Source organism: Pongo abelii, chromosome 1 (assembly GCF_028885655.2).
Source record: "Pongo abelii isolate AG06213 chromosome 1, NHGRI_mPonAbe1-v2.0_pri, whole genome shotgun sequence".
Lineage (NCBI taxonomy): Eukaryota > Metazoa > Chordata > Mammalia > Primates > Hominidae > Pongo > Pongo abelii.
In genome coordinates this window covers 228121064-228142833 of record NC_071985.2, presented here as the reverse complement: position 1 = coordinate 228142833, position 21770 = coordinate 228121064, and the positions used below count along the sequence as shown (strand labels likewise).

Below are 21770 nucleotides of genomic sequence, written 5' to 3'. Positions count from 1 at the left end.
CCCCTGTTTAAGTGGACACCCAGAGCTGGTGAGCTGGGCAAGCTCACTGGGTCTCCAGCAGCCTCCAGCCTCTCGGAAGCCGCTTGCCGGAAGGCCAGGGAGTCAGGGAGCAGCTTCCCCTCAGGTCGCTGTTTCTGTGGGATCCCCTGCCCTCTGCTCCTGGGCCAGCCACTGCCGTCCCTCTGTCCAGCTCAGAGCTAAGCCCCCGGTGGATGCCCATCAGTGCCCTCACAGGGGAGCTGGGTGCTGCGTGCCGGGGATAGGCAGGGAGAAACTGCTTTGGGGAGTTTGGGGGAGGCTAAGAGGCAGCTTGCAGGGGGCCAAACCCGTATCTTCCCAAGGCCCCCTGCTTCTCCTGCTGACACTAATTTGCATGCTTCTCAGAGAGCTGCAGGATTTCTGTGTCCTGCGAACAGATGTGAGTCCTACCAAATTCACAGCCAGAGCCACAAGCCACAGGCTTAGGTAACTCACTGTCTGCTGCTCCTCTGCCCCAGAGATCACTGCTAGCTTTTCTCTCTTTCTCCTCCTTTCCTGATCCCCAAATCAGGGACCAAGGAATAAAAGGAAGAGGCCTAGGGCTGAGTGAATTTTCTGTGCGTCTTGACCATAAATGAGGAGCATTCAGAGCGCATGCTAAACAGCTTGCAAATCAGAGCCCATTATTTCTGAGTGGATGACTCAGGCGCTTTTATAATTGGAATGTAGCACAGAGTACGGATCATTCTCCGTCTGTTGTTTTGCTCAGAAACATTTTGCTACAAGCAGAAAGTTCTTCAAAGTTAATCCAGTGCTGCAGTGCCAGGCGAGGCTGGGTCAGCCGCCCATGCCCCCAGCTGGCCTGAGTTTGGTGCAGGACCCAGAGTGATGCCAAACAGGACAGACAGTGGTCCGCCTAGCATCTGACTGTCTGCCGTTCAATGCAGGAAATGAGAGGGACACGTGCACCCACACACATGCACACATGTATACACACACATATACACAAGCATGCACGTCTGCTGGAAATCCAGCCCTTGACCCTGAGTACATGTTGATTGTCTCTCAAAACACAGCATGCACTTGATGAATAATTTAACTTTAAAAAAAGATACTTGTCCAGGCGCAGTAGCTCACGCATGTAATCCCAGCACTTTGGGAGGCCAAGGTGGGCCGATCACTCGAGGTCAGGGGTTCAAGACCAGCCTGGCCAACATAGTGAAACCCCGTCTCTACTAAAAATACAAAAATTAGCCAGATGTGGTGGCATGTGCCTGTAATCCCAGCTACTTGGGAGGCTGAGGCAGGAGAATTGCTTGAACCCAGGAGGCAGAGGTTGCAGAGAGCCGAGATCTCACCACTGCACTCCAGCTTGGGTGATAGAGTGAGACTCCATTTCAAAAAAAAAAAAAAAAAAAAAAACAAGATACTTCTCTGGAAATTTTGCCCACCTAATGTTGCCAGGCATTTTCCCCGGTGAATTTTCAGCTGACTAGGAAATGGGATGCTGGCTTTACCAAGCTCGACAGCAGCTCCTTCCTTCTCTGTGAGAGCTGGGGCCGCCACTGCTTAGACACGCGACGGCAGGGGAACATGCCACAGCCATCCTAGTCAGGGGCAATAACACAGCTGTTCCCGCTCCCTCAGGCCAGCCCTCTCTCTGGAATGAGCTACTGAGCCAAGGCGGGTATTAACAGCCTGGCTGTCTGGCCCCAGTGACATTTTCACAGAGGGAATCAAGTGGCCAGTGGCCACAGTGGGTCTGGGTTTGATTTTTCTGTTTGGCTGTGATGAGAGTTCGGTGTCTTGTTTTGCAGGGCTGAAGTGGTACTGGGAAACATCATTAAGAAGAAAGGATGGAGGTAATGGCCCTGCTCTCTGCGGTCTGTCCCTGGGGTGGGTGCAGGCGAACTATCCCAGGGTCAGCCTCGTCAGCCTGTCGTGCAGTGTTGTAAGGCCCGCAAGTCCCCACATTTTTCTTGCTGGGAAGTGGAGAGGAAAATTCAGTTCTCCAAGAGGAGGAGGTGACTCTGCTTGAGAAAGAAGTTGAAGGGAGGCCGAATACACTGTCCACCCCAACCCTAGCCTGCCCACTCCGCTTCTGTCCCAACTCATCCACAGAGACCCAGAGTGCCAGGGTCGCTGCTTGCAAAGTGTCAGGCCAAAAAGAGCTTGGCGTGAGAACGGGCCTGGGTACAGCAAAGGCGTGCTGCTACAGAAGATGGGGGTGCAAAGCCCTTCCACTTCTTTGGCTGGAGCATTTAGGGTCAGGGGAGCCAGGGGGCCAGAGGGGAATGGCTCAGAGAGCCTGGGGGCCTGGGGTTGTATGCTACCCTGCACTTTGTCCACAGGACCTTTGCGGCGTCTCAGCCTCTCTGGAGCTCACTGTTCCCATCTTTAAGGGGGTGTGTGTGGGACCGTTCCGGCAGGGCTATCCTGAGGGTCAGTGGCCCCAAGTCTGTAAATCACCCACCCAGCTCAGGGCGGGACATGTCACACTCCCCTGGGAAGTGGTCCCCTCCAGCATAGACAGGGGAGCGGTCCCCGGGTGTGATGGAGCCCAAAGGTCGCAGATCGGGGGCCATCCACCCTTCTCTCCCAGGAGCCTATGGGCCCTTCCCAGGCCAAGGTCCTCACCTACCTTGGGACCAACTGGGCTGAGCACTTGCCTACATTTTGAGGCTCCCCAGACCCCTGGACACAGCTTTATCTGAAGGTGCTGACAAGCCCCAGGGCCCTGTTTCTTAATAAATGTGTCTTTATTTTCAGAAACATCGGAAGCAGTTATAAAGTTGGTCCTCCCTCCTCCCTCCCCTCCAAGTGCCACTCAGAATCCCAGTGCCGGGGGAGCCCCCACCCCCTCCGCCATGGATTCCTGACACCCCTTCCTCTTGTCCCATCAAATTTGTTTTTTGGCAACTCTGATCCCAAAACAAATTCCTCATCACCCTGTAATTAAAGGAAATTGCACGTATTAGCAAATCCCCTGATCATGTCTTTGGCGAATGTGCATGGAGGTGGTGTGGGGTGATCCCTCTTCCTGGAGGTGATGCTGCCCCTGCCAGAGCTCTGTGGCGGATGCTTTGGAGGCAAAGGAGGCCTCCTACTCCAGCCTCGTGAGCTGCTTCCCTGAGCAGCCCGGGACGCGGGTGGGAAAGAAGCTCAGCCATGGGGCCCCCGGAGGTCATTGTCACCCCCTGGGTGGGAAGTATTCCCTCCTCTGGGAGGGGTCAAGGTCAAACGTGGCTGGGAGGAGCCATCATTATCCCCCATCCCACCAGGACAAAGCCACTGGTATGGGCATTTGTCTCGTGTGGACTTAGAGCAGAAGAACGATTACTTCCCTTCGTGCTGCTCAAGCCCAAATCCTCAGAGTTCTCTGCCTCAGCTACTCAAACCCAGAACCCCACTGGCCTGGCCACACTTGGGCTCCCTATGCCTCCCCTCCCTCTTTTGGTGCCCCCCAAGTTACCCTGACCAGGCCGTCCTTATGCCTCCCCTCCCTCCCTCGGTGCCCCCCAAGTTACCCCGACCAGGCCGTCCCACACAGATTTTCTGCAACACGTGTCACATTCTGTAGGGAATGTTGCAGAGAGCTTCCCTGCCTGCCTCCCACCCACATCTTTCCATCCTCAACTCCTGCCAGATTCCCCCAGAGCCCGCCCCTGCCCCCTGGCCCACACCTGGCCTCCTCCAGCCTTGGCTCTTGCCGCTTCCTCTACCTGGACCAAATCCATGCGCCCCTCGTATTCCCGAGCCAGGCCCCCCTCCCACATCCTGGGCGGAAGGCATCTCCTCCGGGCTCCGGTCACACTAGGCCCCCCGCTGTCCAACTCCCACTGCCTGACTCACAGTTACTGCCTCGGTGGCTGCCTCCTGGCTCCATGAGGAGCCCACGCACCCTGGCTTGGCATGTGATACACATCATATGATGGAGAAGTGCCCATTTCATGCCCCGGGCTCCCGGGCAGGAGGGCTTTCAGGACCTCTGTGTGAGAGATGAGGACGTCGGGGATGAAGGAGGACCCCCCAGAGGCCAGGCTTATCACACCCCTTCTTTCTCTTCTGTTCCGCAGGCGGTCCAGCCTCGTCATCACCACCAAGATCTTCTGGGGCGGAAAGTAGGTGCAACAGCTGGCGATGCTTCCAGCCCCGGCCCAGCAGCCACAGCCCCGTGCTCCCCAGAGACCCCTGACCTAGAAGGCTCCTGGGGTGGTGGGAGGACAGTCCTCCTTGAGAAGGGAGAGTGGTCGGGGTCTGTCCTGGACAGGCCCCGGCCCAGTGCCATTTCCTGTCCCCAGCAGGGGCAGAGCTGGTGTTTCTGCAGCCATCAGCTATGCCTGGTGCCTGTCCCTGTCAAGGGACGTCAAATCCAGAAAAGTAGCTGTGGCTGAGTTTGCCTTTTACAAAAACCTCGCTTAACTTTTCTTTTTACTTACATGGATTATTTTTTCCTGGTCACTATGGTAACATCATAAAAATTATGGAAAACACAGAAAATTTGTGAACTACCCAAACCACTCCAAGTTCCCTGGGCCGCCTGTCACCCCTGCAGGTCTCCAAGTGTCTAGCTCCATAGTTTCTGGGCTGGACACACTTGGGCTCATAGGAATTATAACTACGATTCATTCATTCTTTTTTTTTTTTTTTTTTTTTTTTTGTTTGAGACAGGGTCTCGCTTTGTCGTCCAAGTTGGAGCACAGTGGCACAGTCACGGCTCACTGTAGCTTCAAACTCCTGGGCTCGAGCGCACCTCCCACCTCAGCCTACAGGGATGTGCCACCATGCCTGACTAATTTGTCCTTTTTCTTTCTTTCTTTTTCTTTTTTTTTTGAGACAGGGTCTCACTTTGTCACCCAGGCTGGAGTACAGTGGCGTAGTCCCAGCTCACTGGGACTTGAACCCTCCTGGGTTCAAGTGACCTTCCCGCCTCAAGTAGCTGGTTCTACAGGCACATGCCAGCATGCCCAGCTAATTTTTTTTTTTTTTTTTTTTTTGTATTTTGTAGAGATGGGGTTTCATCATGCTGTCCAGCCTGGTCTCAAACTCCTGAGCTCAAGTAATCTGCCCACCTCAGCTTCCCAAAGCACTAGGATTGCAGGCGTGAGCCACCATGCCTGGCCTTAATTTGTCCTTTTTTAAGATATGGGGTCTCACTATGTTGCCTAGGCTGGTCTTGAACTCCTGGGCTCAAGTGATCCTCCTGCCTTAGCCTCCCAAAGTGCTGGGATTACGGGCATGAGCCACTGTGCCCAGCCTGATGTGTTCTTAATTTAAAAATAATAATAATAATAAGTCCAAATCAAACAGATGGGTTAGGTTGAAAATCAAAGCCCCTCACCCCCTCCTGATGCCCCCCTCCCCTCTGAACCCTGTAACCAGGCCTCCCCCTGGGCCTCTGGGAGTTCAGCCCTGTAGCCTCGGTTACCTACCCCCAAAGTGGAATCCGACCCCACACGGCATTTGCTGACCCTGTTTTTGCATCTAACATTGCATCATAAACGTTTTCTGGGAGGGGCCAGGGTACCAAAACCGCTGGCGACATCACACGCGGTCGGCCTGTTTTCCAGGGCGGAGACGGAGCGGGGCCTGTCCAGGAAGCACATAATCGAAGGTGAGGACGCGCTTGGGCACCTCAGGGCCCCCACACCTGTGGGATCATCCTCGGAGGCCAAAGTGAAGGCAGCACAGGGCCCGACCCCCCCAGTTACCCCACCGAGGGCCCGATCCCGGGGCACCCGGTGCTCTGGCCTGACCCTCTCCTTCCACCCAGGCAGCACAGCAGGACCCTGCAGGGAACGAGGGCAGCCTGGTGGCTGAGCACAGACCACAGACCAGCCTGGGTTTCAATCCAGGTTCGGCCCCACACTGGTTGAGTGGGTCTTCAGCAAGGGGCACCCTGCCCCATGCCTCTGCCACAGTACCTGTGCAATAGGGACAGTAAGAGCACACCCGGCAAGGGTGGCTGGGATGCCCACAGCGCCCCGGAGAAGGTGCACGCCACACAGCCCGGGGCTCAGCACTGGCGGGCACCGGAGCAAGGCACCGGGGTGTCTGGCCCTTGCTGTATCTTTATTGTCTTTATGCCTTTCCTATCCATGTTTATTTTCTTCGAGGTAATAGATCATTCCATTGAAAATCACCTGGGGGGGCAAGCCACCCACTCCCATCTTCCCCACCCCAACCCAGCGTTTCACTCTGCCGGCTGTGTGTCCTGAGCTGCTCTAAGCACCAGCGGGTGGCTTGGGCGTTTTAGACACTATTGCCATTGTTTTTGGTTTTGTTTTTGAGATGGAGTTTTGCTCTTGTTGCCCAGGCTGGAGTGTAGCGGCACGATCTTGGCTCACTGCAACCTCCGCCTCCTGGGTTCAAGCAATTCTCCTGCCTCAGCCTCCTGAGTAGCTGGCATTACAGGTGCCCACCACCACATCCAGTTAATTTTTTTGTATTTTTAGTAGAGACAGGGTTTCACTATGTTGGCCAGGCTGATCTCAAACTCCTGACCTCAAGTGATGTGCCCACCTTGGCCCCCCGGAGTGCTGGGATTACAGGCATGGGCCACCACGCCCGACCATAGACACTATTGCCTTTGATGGGACAGGCAGCAGGTGTGGCCCTCCTCCACATGTGATAGATAAGGTGATCTCCCTGTTGTAACACAGTGGCCTCAGAGGAGGGTATACTGTCTAAGGGAGGAGGGGCTTCCCCTTCATTTAGTTAAGGACAGGTGGCCTGTGGTCCCCTGACGTCCTCCTGAAGGGGAGATCCCCCCACTCCCTGTGGGATGTGTCCCCACCTCTGCCGTGGCATTTCACGACCTCCATCAGCTTCCGGAAGCTTCCAGATGCCAGAGGCCTCTTCTCCATCTCTTGTTCCCTGAGCCGGTCATGGATGGGCCCAGGTGCCTGTGGAGATGCAGCCACAGCAGTGATGCCCCCCACCCGGTCCTCCCCCAGGTCTGAAAGCTTCTCTGGAGCGACTGCAGCTGGAGTACGTGGATGTGGTGTTTGCCAACCGCCCGGACCCCAACACCCCGATGGAAGGTAGGTGGTCTGCGGCAGCACCACCGGTTAGGCCTGGGTGGTGTCTGAAGGGTCTGAACCTGGGGTTGTAGAGGCCACCAGCATGGGCCCTGCTGGGCACCCGGGTGAGCCGTGAGAGGAGGCCAGGTCCAGGGTGGGGGGTGAGGGGGCAGGCCTCCCCTCAATAGGGGTGAGCTCAGCCTCTGGCTGCTGACCCTTAGCCAGGTGCACCCGTCACCTCCAGGCTGAGTCCCTGTCCTCGCTTTGGACCCCGGCCGATCCGCCCTCCGAGTCAGAGCCGCAGTGGAACTGCAGCTGCTATTTTGCAGCTAAGTGAAGTTGCAGTGTGGGGACTCTGACTGCAGTGTTCTCTCCAATCACCATCCATTGGGAAGCTTGGGGGGGTCTTTTTTGCTCTGGGGGATAAATTACTACATAGAGGAGAAGAAGCGTTCAGCGCTTTGAAAATCGGTTTTGGTTACTTTGGCATTTTTTATTCTTTATACTCCTGCAATCTCAGCCCCCTCTGCTCCCCCATCCTCCTGCTACAGGCATCTTTCCATGTGTGCTTTGCTGCTGCAGGGACTTGAAAGTTAAGTTGTGTTCCAGTTATTGTTTTTTATTTGTTCATATACAGCACGCATGTGCGTGTGTTGATATATTTTTTCCTTTTTAACTAAACGCGTGTTCTGCACGGTGATTTGTGCCTCCCCGCTGTGCCTTCGTTGTGCCACGCCTCTCAGTGCTCCCAGCTATCAACTCTGGTCTCTTTAAATCTTTCTTTTATCACCAGGGGACCCATTTAGTTCCTCCAAGTCAAGGACATTCATCATAGAAGGTACACAGTGCCCCCGGCCTGACTATTGACTTCTGTGTCCAAGCTGCATTTTATGAGACAGTATTTTTATTTACATGATTCTTTCACCCCATGAGAAACTTCTCCATAAAATGCATAAAGAGGGGAAAGAGCACCCTATGAGAACACCTTGCAAGTGAAGGAAAAGCAAAGTGGTGTTGGAGCCCCGCGCCCCCAGCCCCCCCGTCCCCTCGTTCCTCTTTCCTCCCGTGCATGGCCCCCACCCCTGGGCTTGCACTGCTGAGCTCCGCGGCGGCTGGGGGTCCTCTTGATCTCAGGATGCTGTGTTCCCCACCTGGAGCCTTGACCCTGGATGGTGCCATGGGAAGGGTTGGGGAAGACCAGGTTTCCACAAGGAGCAAAGCCGTCAGGGACCCCAGAACACACGGCCCCCCACCGAGTCTCAGCTCCTCCATGGTTTATGTTTGCTAAGCTCCTGTCTCTCCTGGAGGCAGAGATCACCTGGCTTGGCACACTGCCCCGTCCACAGTACGCTGCTCCTCGGACAGCATGCTGGCTGCGTGTCCCCTCTCACCAGGTGGCCAAAGCTCTCCATCAACATGGAGTCATTTTCCTCCTGAAAGAATAACTACAGGAGCCGGCAGCCTTCTGAAACCAGGGGGTGGCCTCTGGCCACGCACAGTCTCTCTGCCCTCCCCACAGCTAAGGGCCCCAGGACCCCACCCCAAGGGCAGGTGTCGGTCTCCCTGGGCCTGGGCCCCTGTCTGCCAACTGGTGCTGCCACCTGACCCCCCATGTATTATTTGTGATGCGGCAGGAGATGCTGTGGGTTTTGGCAGCAGCTAGAAGGATCCAGTCCTCCTACCTCTGTTCAACAGCATTAAATATTGAGGTGAAGGACAGTTGTCCCTAATTGTCCCTGGGTCTGGGGCCACTGATATCACACTTGGGCACAAGCGCAGGGTGCTCCCTCATGTGGGCTCCCTGTCCAGCCTGCTTCTGCCCAGATCCTCCAGGGAGTCCAGGGGCCTTTGCCTAGGACTCCCCACCTCAGGACAGCCAGAGGCTCCTGCCCCATCAGCCCCGTCTCCCCATCACCGCATGGAAGGAGCGCCGCAGGGCAGCGTGTGGTTTCACTGGCTGGGACCTTGGAGACCTGGGACAGCTGCCAGGGAGGGAGAGCTAGGGAACGGGGCTGGCCTTGGGGGCCTTGGCTTCCCTCTGTCTAGCATGTGGACCTAAGCCTTGGCTGAAAAGAATCGGGAAATGACGCTGCATGCTCACAGGTGCCCCGAGAGTGTTTCTAAAAAACCACAAGGCCGGCCAGGCCAGGCCAGGAGCCCGGACCTGGGTAGGATGTAGTCAGAGATTCTCCTGGGACCCTCTAGGTTCTCCTCAAACTTTCCCAACCAGGCACTTCCTGAGGGTCTATCGGTGTTGGCAGTTAAAGCAGGTGGCCCAGGGAGGTGGCCCAGAGAGTTCAGACTCCTTCCCAGGTCTCCACCCCCAGGAGGGGACAGAGAGGATTCCCAGGAGCCACAACCTCTGACCTTGGAAGCAAGCAGAGAGCAGGGCTGGGCCTGCAAGCATGGAAGCCAAGGGTGGTTTGCCAGGGGTCCTGGGTGAGTCTGCCAAGACCGCCACCCCAGAAACCCCAGTGGCCTCAGCTCTAGCCTTTAGGAGGCCCCAGGTTCTGCTAAGGGTGGACTTCAGTAAAGGGGCACTCAGGGAGCAACCCCCAAAACAGAAGTGGACGGGAAGCCAGCGCTGCCACTTTGTGGCCTCGTTGCCATTCCGAGGTGGAGCCTGCAGAACAAACCCAGCATCTTCCATCCTTCCTTCCCATCAGCCCCACTCCCAGCATTTTCAGGACCTCAGCTTCCATGCAGCATGGGCAAAGGACAAGCAGGCACTTAGGGAGAGCCAGGGCTTTTCCAGGGTCAACGTTGTTGCTGTTTTTAGAAACACGTGCACTCCCACTCACTCCCACACTGCCTTTGGCGGTCGAACTTGCAAGCACTGTATCCGACCCGTGAGAAGCCTAGCGCCATAGTCCCTCGCCCTGCAAAGCTAAGAGGCTTCTGAAATTTGAAATTTTGACACCAAGTTGTGTTTTTAAAATCACAACATCCCCCATGAGGCTGAGAGGGAGCTATAACCAGCAGATTGTTATGTCTCAAAAACATTTTTGAATACTGGGAAGAATCCACTGTGTCGCGGGGGCAAAGGTCCCTCCTCTCTTCTTTAAAAGGCCAGCGTGGAGTCTCCGCGATTTCATCCTCACGGCCTTAGGAGTCTCTGCCGTCCACGATTCAGGTTGTTCCCAGGGCTCATGGAGCCTCAAAACTGTCCTACTCCAGGCCTTGGCCCCTTACAGGAGGAGCACCCAGACCCCTGTGGCCCTGGGACCACCCCTTGCCAGGGGACAGGCGGGTTGGGACTCTGGCCTGGTGCTGGGCTGGTTTGAGAACCTGGGCCATGGTCTTACAAGGCTTTCCACGCCCGCTTCTCAGTCTCCTGGACATGACAGGAAACATGAGCTCAGCCCCGAAGCCCTACTCTCCGGGACCATACGGCGCCCCAGGTCCTGCCACAACTCCTTATCCAGCCCACTCTCTGTTCCAATTAGACTTTGGAATAGCCCAAAGTAGGAGACCAGAAACGCAAAAACACGTGTCCCTCCTGCCGCCAATCTGACTGTAACTTTCATGCGTTCACCTGGTCCTTCCTGAGTGATCGGGGCCCTCGAATCTTCCCCAGACCAGAGAACCCCCAGTTCTGCAGTCCAGAGCCACATTCTTCGATTGTCCCCTATAATCTGCCATAGAAACATCACGGTCCATCCATAACCCATTTTTCAACATTTCCATAGGCCTGTAACCAGTCGGGGAAACTGTTTTCATGACCAACTTCTAGGATTGTGGCTTACTTTTCTCTTTCATCCCAAAAAACCCCTCCCACACCCAACTTCAGAGCCAGGAAGTACACTGCTTGCAAGACATCTTCGCAGCCCCTGTCCCTCCTCCCAGCGTCCCGCCTGTGTTTGCAGAATGTCCCGAGGCTGGCCCTGAGCCCTGGCCACCCCCCACCTGCGGTTTCCCTTTCTCTCACGACAGAGACCGTCCGCGCCATGACCCACGTCATCAACCAGGGGATGGCCATGTACTGGGGCACGTCACGCTGGAGTTCCATGGAGATCATGGTACGGCGGCCGCGCAGCATGTGTGTGTCCAGGCACAGACTCCCGGCACAGGCTGCGTATGGAGACCCCAAAGCTCTGGCGGGGTCTGTGCCTTTGGTCCCAACTGCACCGATGCCTGGGTGCTAAGGGAAGGACAGGATGGTGGAGTGTGGTGGTTATGTCTGTACGCCTTGCAGATGGGGATTCCGCATGGATCCCAGCGCTGTGTGGCCCTGGACAAATGGCTTAACCTCTCTGAGCTTGTTTACCCACCTGTAGAACACATCTGCTAGGCAAGCCCCCATGGGGCCATTCTGAGGAGTCCCTGAGAGAGCTAGTGTGAAGCTCTTAGCAGATGCCCTGGAGCTCAGCAAGCACTCTGGGGTGACAACACCGTCAGCTGTTTCCACTGGGCTCCTGAGACATGCCCGGTGCTGTTAGGGTCAAGGGTTTCACAGAGACCCTCTCACATGCAGTCCTCACCGGTGCCTTTACCAGGTGAGTGCCGCAGGCAGCCCATTTTTCAGATGTGGACACTGTGGCACAAAGAGGTTCGGTAACATGCCAAGGTCACGCAGCTTGGGCCAAGATTAACATCCAGGCTGTGTGGTTCAGGGCCTGGGCTGCTCATAACTGGACCCTCCGGCCTGGGGGTCCCACCACCTACCTCCTTTTCCCAGCTCACCAGGGCCTCGCTGGCTCCCAGGGAAGCTATGAGTGTGAGCGGTGGGGAGCCCGGGCTGCAGCTGCTGGGCCAGCCTGCTCCGGGGACACCTTGGTGCCCTCTCCCTGGCTGCCCCGGCAGCCCCCCACCTACTCACAGGCAAGGGCCCGCGGGGCCCCTTTCTGCCTTCACAGGAGGCCTACTCGGTGGCCCGGCAGTTCAACCTGACCCCGCCCATCTGCGAGCAGGCTGAGTACCACATGTTCCAGCGCGAGAAGGTGGAGGTGCAGCTGCCGGAGCTGTTCCACAAGATAGGTGGGCACCCTCGGGCCCCTCGCCCCGCCCTCCCCCCACCCCCCGCTCTCGGGCCCAGGGCTTGACTCCACCTGCTTTTCCTCTTCAGGAGTGGGCGCCATGACCTGGTCCCCTCTGGCCTGTGGCATTGTTTCTGGCAAGTACGACAGTGGCATCCCACCCTACTCAAGAGCCTCCTTGAAGGTGAAGGAACAGCCTGGTGGGGAGGGACGGGCAGGGGACAGGCATTTTGGACGGGTGGGACCTTTGGGCCGACTGCTTTGGTGCTGGGCAGGGGTTCCGGGGGCCGTAGCTGCTCCCACCTCAGTCTGCTGGGGGCGGGCTCCTTGGCGTGAGAACATGGAGCCCCTTCTGGCCTGACCCCATGTGTAGAGGGGCTGCCCAGCCTGTGGCACAGGCCCAGGCGGAGAGGCCCTTTCACATCCCCCCACCTCTGCCCCCACCACATCCCCCCACCTCTGCCCCCACCACATCCCCCCACCTCTGCCCCCACCACATTCCCCCACCTCTGCCCCCACCACATTCCCCCATCTCTATTCCCCACCACATCCCCCCACCTCTGCCCCCACCACATTCCCCCATCTCTATTCCCCACCACATCCCCCCACCTCTGCCCCCCACCACAGCCCAGCATTCAGAACTCTGAGACCCCTGGGCCTGGGCTCCGGGATGGGGGCTGCAGAGCCCCATGGAGGTGACCCTGGGAGAGGCGCCCCTCCCCACCACACAACCTCCGAGTGGGGACTCAGGGGGGTCCCCAGACTGCAGGATCTGGAGAACAAGGAGCAGGTCAAGAAAGTCTGCCCAGCCAGCAGTCTCAGCACCGGGGCCCACAGCCCTGGGTTCCAGGGCAACATGGCCTGGCCCCCCACTCTCCCACCCCACAGCAAGGTCAGGGCACCCCTCCAGGAGGCCCTGCAATCCTCTGGGGGGGATGGCCGGGGAGAGAGCACTCCCCTAGAGCCAGGAGGTTCTTCTGGGCCACGGGTGGCAGCCAAGATCCCAGGCTGCCAAGTTTCCTAAGAGAAGGAAGGCCAGCACCTCGCCTCCTTGTCCTGACTTGGGGTTGGGCCAGCACCACAGTCTTTGCACTTCAGAGCCTGGACAGGCCCCGCTCATCCACCAGCCCGTGCCCGGCCCACTGCCCACTCTCCCCTACTTGAGAGGCCTGGGGTAGGGGCACTGCCCTGGCTTCAAGATGAGAAGAGCCCCTTTGAGGGAGAAGGGTCCAGAAGGAATGAGCCCATCGGCCCCCTGCACATGGGGGTCCAGGTGACCTGCTCTCATCTGTAGCTGTGCCGCTCCCCTCCCCCACAACCAGGGCTACCAGTGGCTGAAGGACAAGATCCTGAGTGAGGAGGGCCGGCGCCAGCAAGCCAAGCTGAAGGAGCTGCAGGCCATCGCCGAGCGCCTGGGCTGCACCCTGCCCCAGCTGGCCATAGGTAACAGGGTGGGGTCGCCATGGGGCCAGTGCCCCTGGGGAGAACCTGCCCCAGCTGGCCGTAGGTAACAGGGTGGGGTCGCCATGGGGCCAGTGTCTCTGGGGAGACAGGGAAGGGATCCCTGGACATCATCCCCCAGCCAGCCTCAGGTAATCAGGCTCTAAGGGGCATGGTTGGGACTCCATGCCTCTAGGGGGATGTCAGGAGTCCCTGAGGACCTGGGCCACCCCCTCCATCTGCCAGCCATGGGTAATGGGGCTCCCACTTTCATGGGAAGAGGATGGGGAGCACTGAGCACTTGGGCCACCTCTCCATCAGGGAGCAGCGGGCTCCCCCATGCCGCCTCCAGCCACCTCTTGGGCAAAGCCCGTGCCCAGCACTGTAGGGCTTCCTAGGCCCCCTCAGCCCCCCAGACCAAGATGCTGGGTCTCTCGGCCCAGTCAGGCGCAAGGCGGACCCATCAGGGGCCCCTGTGGTGGGTGTTTCTCCCTCACCTTGGGTCTCGCCGCCACAGCCTGGTGCCTGAGGAACGAGGGAGTCAGCTCCGTGCTCCTGGGGGCCTCCAACGCGGACCAGCTCATGGAGAACATTGGGGCAATACAGGTGAGCGTGAGAGGCCTTGCTGGGCAGAGCGCCCATCCCAGCCCGAGCCCCGTCCAGTGCATCCTCCCAGGCTCGTCCTGCGTGCCAGGCTCTGTTCGAGGCGCTCAGGATGCGCCCGTGAACCATCAGAGTTGTGCTCCTGGAGAGCTTGCTTTCCAGCAGGAACAGACATGAACACTAACTGCACGAAACAAGGAGGTTAGAATGTGTGTCGGGGTGGACGAGCGCCGTAGGAGACAAGCCAGAGACAAGGGGAGGGAGCTGGGGCCAGGGACGGTGGCGCTGCAGACTCAGGTTCAAGGGGGCCTGTCAGGTGGGCTTGTTGAGAAGGTGGTGCTTGAGCAGTCTTGAGAGATGCAGAGTAAGTCACGCAAATGCCTGCGGGAAGAACCTTCCATCAGCAGGAACAGTTGATGCAAAGGCCCAAAAAGGCCTGGAGCAGAGGGGCAGATCCCGAGAGGCACCGCACACCTCCAACGACTTCTGAGTGAGACGGGAGCTGTGGCAAAATTGTGGGCAGAGGAGGGCGAGCTGCAGCTCAGCCTGGAAAGGGAGCCTGCTCTCTGGCTGTTCCGTCGGGGAGGCTTTAGGAAGCAAAAGTCGAAGCAGAGAGCCCTGGTGGGAAGTGGCAGCTGCGGGTCCGAGACGGGAGTGGTGGTTGGATCCTGGATGTTTGGGAAGATGTCAGCCGGGACTGGCTGACAAACTGGATGTGGGGGTGAGAAGGCGAGGTCGAAGTCAGCCCCCGGAGTGTGTCACCCGGAAGGGTGGCGGTGCTGTTAGCTGAGGCAGGCGCAGCTGGAAAAAGCAGTCATGGACATGGAAGTCCAGCATTTGGCCTGGAGTTTGCATTTAATGTCACTGCTGCCACCACCCTTCAGGAAGGTTCTAGGGCACCTTGACATTTGAGGGGGAGTGCACAGACCCAGGCATGCTTCCTCTCTGCCCCAAACCTTCTGAAACACAAAAGCAGCGTGGCCTCCATCTGCCTCAGATGGAGCCCAGATGTGATGGGGTAACCTGGGCCTGGCCAGCTGACCATCTGGAAGAGCTTCGCCCCACCTCCTCCCCAGGCCAGGCCCGGCCCGTCTTGTTGGTGGGATTCTGATTTGTTTTTGTTCTTGCACGCAGGTCCTTCCAAAACTGTCGTCTTCCATTATCCACGAGATTGATAGTATTTTGGGCAATAAACCCTACAGCAAAAAGGACTACAGATCCTAAGCCGCCCCCCGCCTGCTCGGACAGTTTCCGTTCCCTCCCAGTCTCTGTCCGCTCGCTTAAGCTGTTTTGAAGCCAAGTGAAGAGTGTGGTTTGCATCCAAGAGAAAACACCACACTGTGACGTCATCGGGAAATGATCTCCCAAGTCGCTGCCAGACACCACCCACTGCTTCACTGGACGATGTCGAAGTCCAGTCTGTGCCGGGGACGGCACTAGTTAGGAAGGACATTCAAGCGGTCCCACCCAAGCCTGTCACCTCTGCTCATCCTCCAAGACCACCCAGCTTTCTCCCAGCCATAGCCAAGATTCCCAAAGTCAAGGCCCAAAGATTTCCAAGGTTCCCAAAGTCAAGGCCAGGCCAAGGCCTGGTTGGGTCCTTGGGGCGGGCAGGGCCGGCCTCTCCTCTGCTGAGAATCCCTACCTGGTGTAGGGGGAGAGGGGAAAGGGGTCTGGCCCATCGAGGGGCCCCTTCTGCCAGGGCCTTGGTTGCTGGGGCAGGGCCTCCCCACTGGGGGTCTTCCTCCACCTCCCACTTTCCAAGGGTTCCAGGAATCTGGGGCCTGTGACCCCAGATTCCTCCCCCATCCTTCTCTGCTCCAACCTGCCCCACTGGGTCCCAGCAGGGGCCATGCCTACCAAGCTCGAGCTGGCCCTTGACCCCCACCCGCCCCCACCCTTGCTGGCAGGGGCAGGCACCCCAGGGGGATTGACTCTGCAGTTTGGGAGCCACAAAAAGCGTAGGGGTATGATTTCTAGCTTAGCATCCCACCGTCTTCCTCCTACACACCAATGATGAGCCTCATGCCAGTGAGGCCCAGAGCGCTTGGGAAGGGTCCCAGTGGGGCAAGCACCTCTGTCTGGCCACCCCTCTGTCCTGGCCCCAGAAGGCCCTGTGGTCATGTGCTCCTAGCTGCACGGCGGCTGCTGGCCACACCGCAGCAAGTGGCAGCAGGGGCCGGCCCTGTGCACAAGGATGCACTCCTCTTGGCCCCTGTAGACTGTCTCTAAAGCCGCCCTCCACCCCAGGCCGCTGCTCTGCACCGAGGTGGTGGGCTTGGGTTTTGCAGAGAGCATGCTTGGACCCTTTCGGTAAGGAAGGGTCCTTGGGGTTTTCTGTGCCCAGGACTTGGGGGCTGCACCCCCACAGCAGCCCCCACAATGTAGGAAAAAACCTCAGGGAACCTCTCCCTGGAAAGATGGCCAGGGCTGGTTAGCCCCTCCCACTGCCTGACACCTGGAACAGACTGGGGAGAGGGGAGAGGGCAGGCCAGGCCAGAGTGACGCCCCCGTGCAGCTTGGGCCAGAGGGCTAGGGGTGCCAGTAAGTCTGCAGGTGCGGGGTGCCACCTACAGGCCCAGGCCTGTGTCCCAAGCAGTACCCAGGCTTTGCAGACCTTGCGGGGCAGGGCTCCACCGAAGCCACCCCCACCCCTCGCCAGCTAGCTCCATAGGGAAGCCTGTGTCTCCTGCCCCCAGGGCGCACCCTCAGTGCAGGCACCTCTGTTCCCGCTTTGCCCTTGGAGGAGCCACTATTCCAGAAGGCTCCACCCTGCTGTCCTGCAGGAGCCTGCTGTCCAGTCCTGGCTGGGCTGAGGCCTGGGACACTACGTGTGAAAGTCAGAAAGGCCAGCGGGGAGAGGCTGGGGTGAGGGGAGGAGACGGATCAGCTTCTGCTATTACCGACCCACCTTCATGCTGCCCCTGGCGCCTAGAACCCTTGCTCCTCCTCGTAGACCAAGTCCCAGGGGTCTCCACTCAGTCCTGCTGCCTGCTTCACCAGAAGCAGCCCTGTGAGTGTGGGGTGGGGAAGTCCCTTCCCAACGGAGGTCCCAGCCTATGGTCCCAGGCCCAGGTGGGGGTCGCCTGCTTCCTTCCTGGACAGGGTCCTGCAGTGGCCAGTGGTGCCAGAGGGCAGGTGGCCCACCCTCGCCGTCAGGGAGGGTGGCTGGCCCCATCCCCACTGCCACCCCAGCCCCACCCACTGTTGGAAGAGGGACTAGCGCGTGAGGTGGTACCCGGGGTGGGCACTGCTGCTTAACGTGAGGTACACCTGGGGCAGCTGAGCCCCCAAAGGCTGCGGGTTTGCCAAACACAGAGAGGCCAGGCCCCGGTGTCAGGATGCAGTCAGCCTCTGGCGCAGCTCTTTCCACAACCTGGTTCCTGGATGTCCTGTTTGCTCCACACCCATCTACAGGGAGGATGTGAGGGGGCTCTGCCTCCTGGGACCAGGTGCCCCCTCTCGGGAGGGGGTGTTGGGTAGGACCATCCAAGAAAGGACAGAAGACCAAGGGCAGTCGGGGTCTAGAAAGGAGGGCGCTGGCCCTGCTGGGCGCTGCAGAGCCCCCACTGTTTCCCACTCAGCTTTGTGCTCAGATCCCAGGTCCCGAGGAGTGACGGGGCTTCCTCCTACCTACTGTCCTTGTCCAGTCATGTATATAATGTGCTTTTTCCCTCCCGCAGTCTTTTTTTTTAAACCGACCGTGGTTCCTCAGCTAACTGCATTCCCTACCTAGGCAGAGACTGTCCTATGCCTCGAGCTTCCAAACGAGACTCAGACCGCGACACAGCCACCGTATTTATGGAATGACAAAATAAAGCCCAAACCCATCGGTCTCTGCGCCTTTTTTGCTCCTCTCATTTTCTCGGGGTCAGGGTTGGGCCAGGGTGACACGGGAGGGGAGGAAAAGGCCGCCAGCAGCAGGGCCTGGGGCGTCCCCCAAACCGGAGCCTGCAGCCAAGGCCAGGTGGGTTGGCAAGGGCCCGTGGAGAGAGAGCGAGGACAGAGAATGGGGACAGGGTGGTCAGAAGACCTGCACCCCCATCTCTCCCAAGCGATTCAGCCCAGGGAGGGTGGGTGCCTCCCCTGCCGCCCCCAACACACACATTCTCTTTCACCAACTCTGAGGGCCCAAAGCTGCTTGCTGGGAGGCTGCTGTCCCTCTGGGGACCTGGCTGGCTGCTGTTCTCACAAGGACAGAGGTCCAGGCCTGGGGAAGCTCTCATGGTATGTGTTTGGGGTGCAGGTGAGAGGGGCCTCACCCCAGCACACCCGTTTCGGGCTCCCCTCCTTCCCAGTGAGCCCCTGCACCCGTGAAATGACCATCCCAGGAAAGAGAAGGCTTCGGGACACGGCCCCACCCCCCAACACTCCTCCCTGGCCCCAGTCCCCACCCCCATTCTAAATCTTAAATCTTAAAAAGAAAAAACCTCTGATTAAATCCTTTCCCAAAGGATTTATTAAAACACAGAAAACCAAAACATACACACAGAGTACAAAGTAAAGGTGATTGTGTTGGCTACAGCCTCTGTCCAGCCTCCCGTGGGCGAAGACCAGACAAGCCACGGCTCACAGGGGAGCCTGGCTTCCAAAGCTCAACCTGCCTCCGCCGGGGCCACCCTGGCTGGGACTCCTGGCGTGCCCTGCACCCAGCCCAGGACCCTCCCTTTGCCAGCCTGGGGCTGTGCCTGGGGAAAGGGGTCGGCCCCCTCTTAGCTGGGCCTGGCCCGGTGGGGGTCTGCTCTCTCCACACCCCTGAACTCAGACCCCGCAGGCCAGTGGGACCCTCCCTTCCTCTCCAGGGGTGCTTGGGCTCCAATCTCTGCTTGAGGAGTTCAGGACACACACACACACCCAACGGGTCCTTTCTGGGTTATCGCACCTAAAAAAATACTTTGTTAAAAAAAATCTGAAAATTAAAGAAAAAAAAAAACACAACGCCAGTGAGTTTGGGCCGATGCACCACAACCTGTAAACTTTCAGACATAGAAAACGGGACAGGAACCAGCTTCCGAGACCAAGGCTGGGCCTTGCACAGGAAAGACTTGGGGTAGGGGCCGAGGCCAGGTCACCAAGACAGTGAGAGCAGAGGGGCGTGCCAGCCTCGGCCCCCACCCACGCCCTTTCCCCTGCCCACAGACCCCAACGCACACTGGAGGCTCCAAGTGACCAACACTTAACCAAGTCCACCTGGCTTCCGGCTCCCATGTCCCCGAGCCCACTCTCCACTCCACCTCCTTGGGCCTCAAGTGTCCTGGGATGACAGGAGTGAGGGCAGCAGGTGTCGCCGGGCCAAGGCTTGGTCAGCTCCTGACCTCGGCAGGGGAGCACCCAGGGGACTCTGGGAAGGCAGCCCCCAAAAGCAGGAGGACTTCAATCATAGGGGGCAGGGAAAGTCCGGCCTGCCCCTGGGGGAAGCCAAGTTTGCAAAAAACACAGGAGCTTCGGAAGGTGGCTTTCACGGGGGACGCCGCTTCTGCCTCAGGCGTGTATGAGAGGGCCCTGCAGACACGCTCACTCCACCCCGAGTCACCTGAGCCCATGGGGCAATGCCTTCCAAGACCTTGGCTCAAACATGGCTCTGCAGAAGCCCTACTCAGCACTGGCTTAAAGTGGCTGGAAATTTCCAATCGCAGACTGGCACTTTGGGCTCACGCTCATGCCCGAGGACCCTGATTCTACCAGCAGCAAAAACCAAACCCAGCCCGAAGACGCCAAACATACGGACACCACCATCATCACTTTTGGCAGAGATGACTGACAAACCAAGAAGACATTCTCAGATCTTTTCTCCTCTCCCAAACTGGTCAGCCCCAAACCCACTCTGACTCTAGCAGCCCACCCCTCCCGGGCTCCGGGGTGCTGGCCACGGAGAGCACCACCCCTTCTGGACCAGGCAGTGCAGGGGGCGTGTGCAGCCAGGCTTTCCTGGGTGCCCGAGTCTAACCAGGCAGAGGAGAAGGGAGCTCTGGCGAGGCCTGGGAGGGAAGCAGAGAGGAAGGGACAGAGCAAGCCTGCCTGAGAGGAAGGGCTCACAGGGGAGGGACCATCAGCCCTTGGTGTGGAGACACAGACCCCTGCCCTGACCACCACAGGCCTCCAGTCCTGCTGCTCAGGACCTATCTGCTGTGGGCCAAGGAAGGTGGGCACTGCTCCCAATGAGGGCCAACCCCAGTGCTGGCCACTGCTTGTTTGGGGACAAGGGCACGGGAGTGAGTTTGTGATCCGAGCCAGGACCCTTTGCCAGGAAGCACTGCAGAGCACACAACACGCATGTGGATAAAGCACAACATGTGGGCCCGCCGACAACCATCTCCACTCCAGGGTGCTCCCCACTACGCCTACGTGCAGTGTCAGGGTCGGGCTGGCCTTGCAGACCTGGATCCAGACTGGAGTGTGGGAATGTGCCAAGATGAAGGGCTTGTAGGTCCCGTCCTCCGGGGTTTAGAGACAGCCTCATTATGAGTGAGGCATCTGGGGCTTAGGGAAGGCCAGGCAATTGCTCCAGTGTCTGCAACACAAGCTGGTGAATCCTGACCCAGCCCTGGCCCCCTCAGTCTCAGGCAGGCCCTCTCCAGGGAGCTGAGCCCCAGCCCCTGTGTGCACCTCCACCCCAGGCCCAGCTGGGTTTTTCATGGAGCCCTTTCCTAACACTCCCAGGATTCTCCACCCCAAGGCACCTTCCCTGGGAAGGTCCCAGTTCAAGATTCAGAAATGCCTTCCAGGTTGACCTGGGGCTGGGAGAAGGATCACACACAGACAGGCCTAGGGAGGGCCTGACCTGCTCCCCATCTCCGTCCCCAACTTGGAGGGGCAGGGTCCGGAAGAGTGGGTGGGATTCCAACAACCCACATGTGGGAAGATGGTTTTGGGATTCCAGGGTGCTCCTGGCAGGAAACAAGGCAGCAAGCCCTTGGTGCTGCGGCTGGGAGGGGTCTGCAGAGGGCACTGGGTCCAGTCCCCCTCCAAGCAGAACTCTCCCCACGCCTTCCGAGAGTGCAGACTCAGGCAAAAAGCCCCCGGGAAGGCCTTTCCAGGGACAGGAGAATGGGACAAGTCCAGGCCCCCAGGGGCAGCCCGGTTCCACCCCCGGAGGTGGGCGGGGCAGGCATCCCAGGGCACAGGGCAGGGCCAGGGTCTCCTGGGCCAGCTCAGGGCCTCCTGGGCCAGCTCAGGGCCTCCTGGGCCAGCTCAGGGCCCATGACCCTCCTTGCTGGGGCACCAGCTGTCACTGCCCTTAACCACACCTCTGGCAGAAGGCAAACTCAATGCAGCAGTGGCTCCGAGGCAAGTGCTGGCCCTCCCCAGCCCACCCTCCCTGGGATCACACGCTGCCGTGAAGAGCCGGGGCCACAGGCCCCCCACTGGTAACAGAGTCCAGGGCCTTCAACATGCGCTGGGCCAGGGACAGACACCTGCTGGCAGAGGATCCTCCTCCCCGCAAGGAGAGAGCAAACACCTGGCGGCCTCCACCCTTAGCAGGAAGGAGGGGAAATGTCAGCCAGGGTCTCACCATCGGGCTGGACGGTGGCTCCCCAAACCTGCCCTGTCTGGTGCTGGGAGGCTCCAAGCGGGCAGGGGGCCAAATCAGAAGGGGCAGTCACACAGGTGCAGACAGGTCAGGTAGGGGACACGGAGGGCTCCTAGGGTACTGGGTGCCATGTCCTCCCCAGCTGGGCTGAGTCCACAAGGCAGTGCCAGGACTACCTTGGGTCTGGAACCCATCGGTAAAGAGACGTCAGTGCTGCAG

The 21770-nt window shown here is 58.8% G+C and overlaps 1 protein-coding gene across 1 annotated transcript in view; it reads left to right on the top strand.

Moving 5' to 3' along the window:
* KCNAB2 (potassium voltage-gated channel subfamily A regulatory beta subunit 2) overlaps window positions 1-17860 on the top strand; it is a gene marked incomplete at its 5' end in the record, with an annotated part of 112898 nt that extends 95038 nt beyond the window's left edge. Inside the window, 11 exon segments of the mRNA NM_001133242.1 lie at window positions 1797-1841; window positions 4056-4100; window positions 5550-5593; window positions 6936-7022; window positions 7795-7839; window positions 10935-11020; window positions 11858-11978; window positions 12067-12161; window positions 13300-13420; window positions 13935-14023; window positions 15155-17860. Coding sequence (NP_001126714.1) covers window positions 1797-1841; window positions 4056-4100; window positions 5550-5593; window positions 6936-7022; window positions 7795-7839; window positions 10935-11020; window positions 11858-11978; window positions 12067-12161; window positions 13300-13420; window positions 13935-14023; window positions 15155-15244 — 868 coding nt within the window. The 3' untranslated portion in view covers window positions 15245-17860.
* Window positions 17861-21770: the final 3910 nt, after the last annotated feature.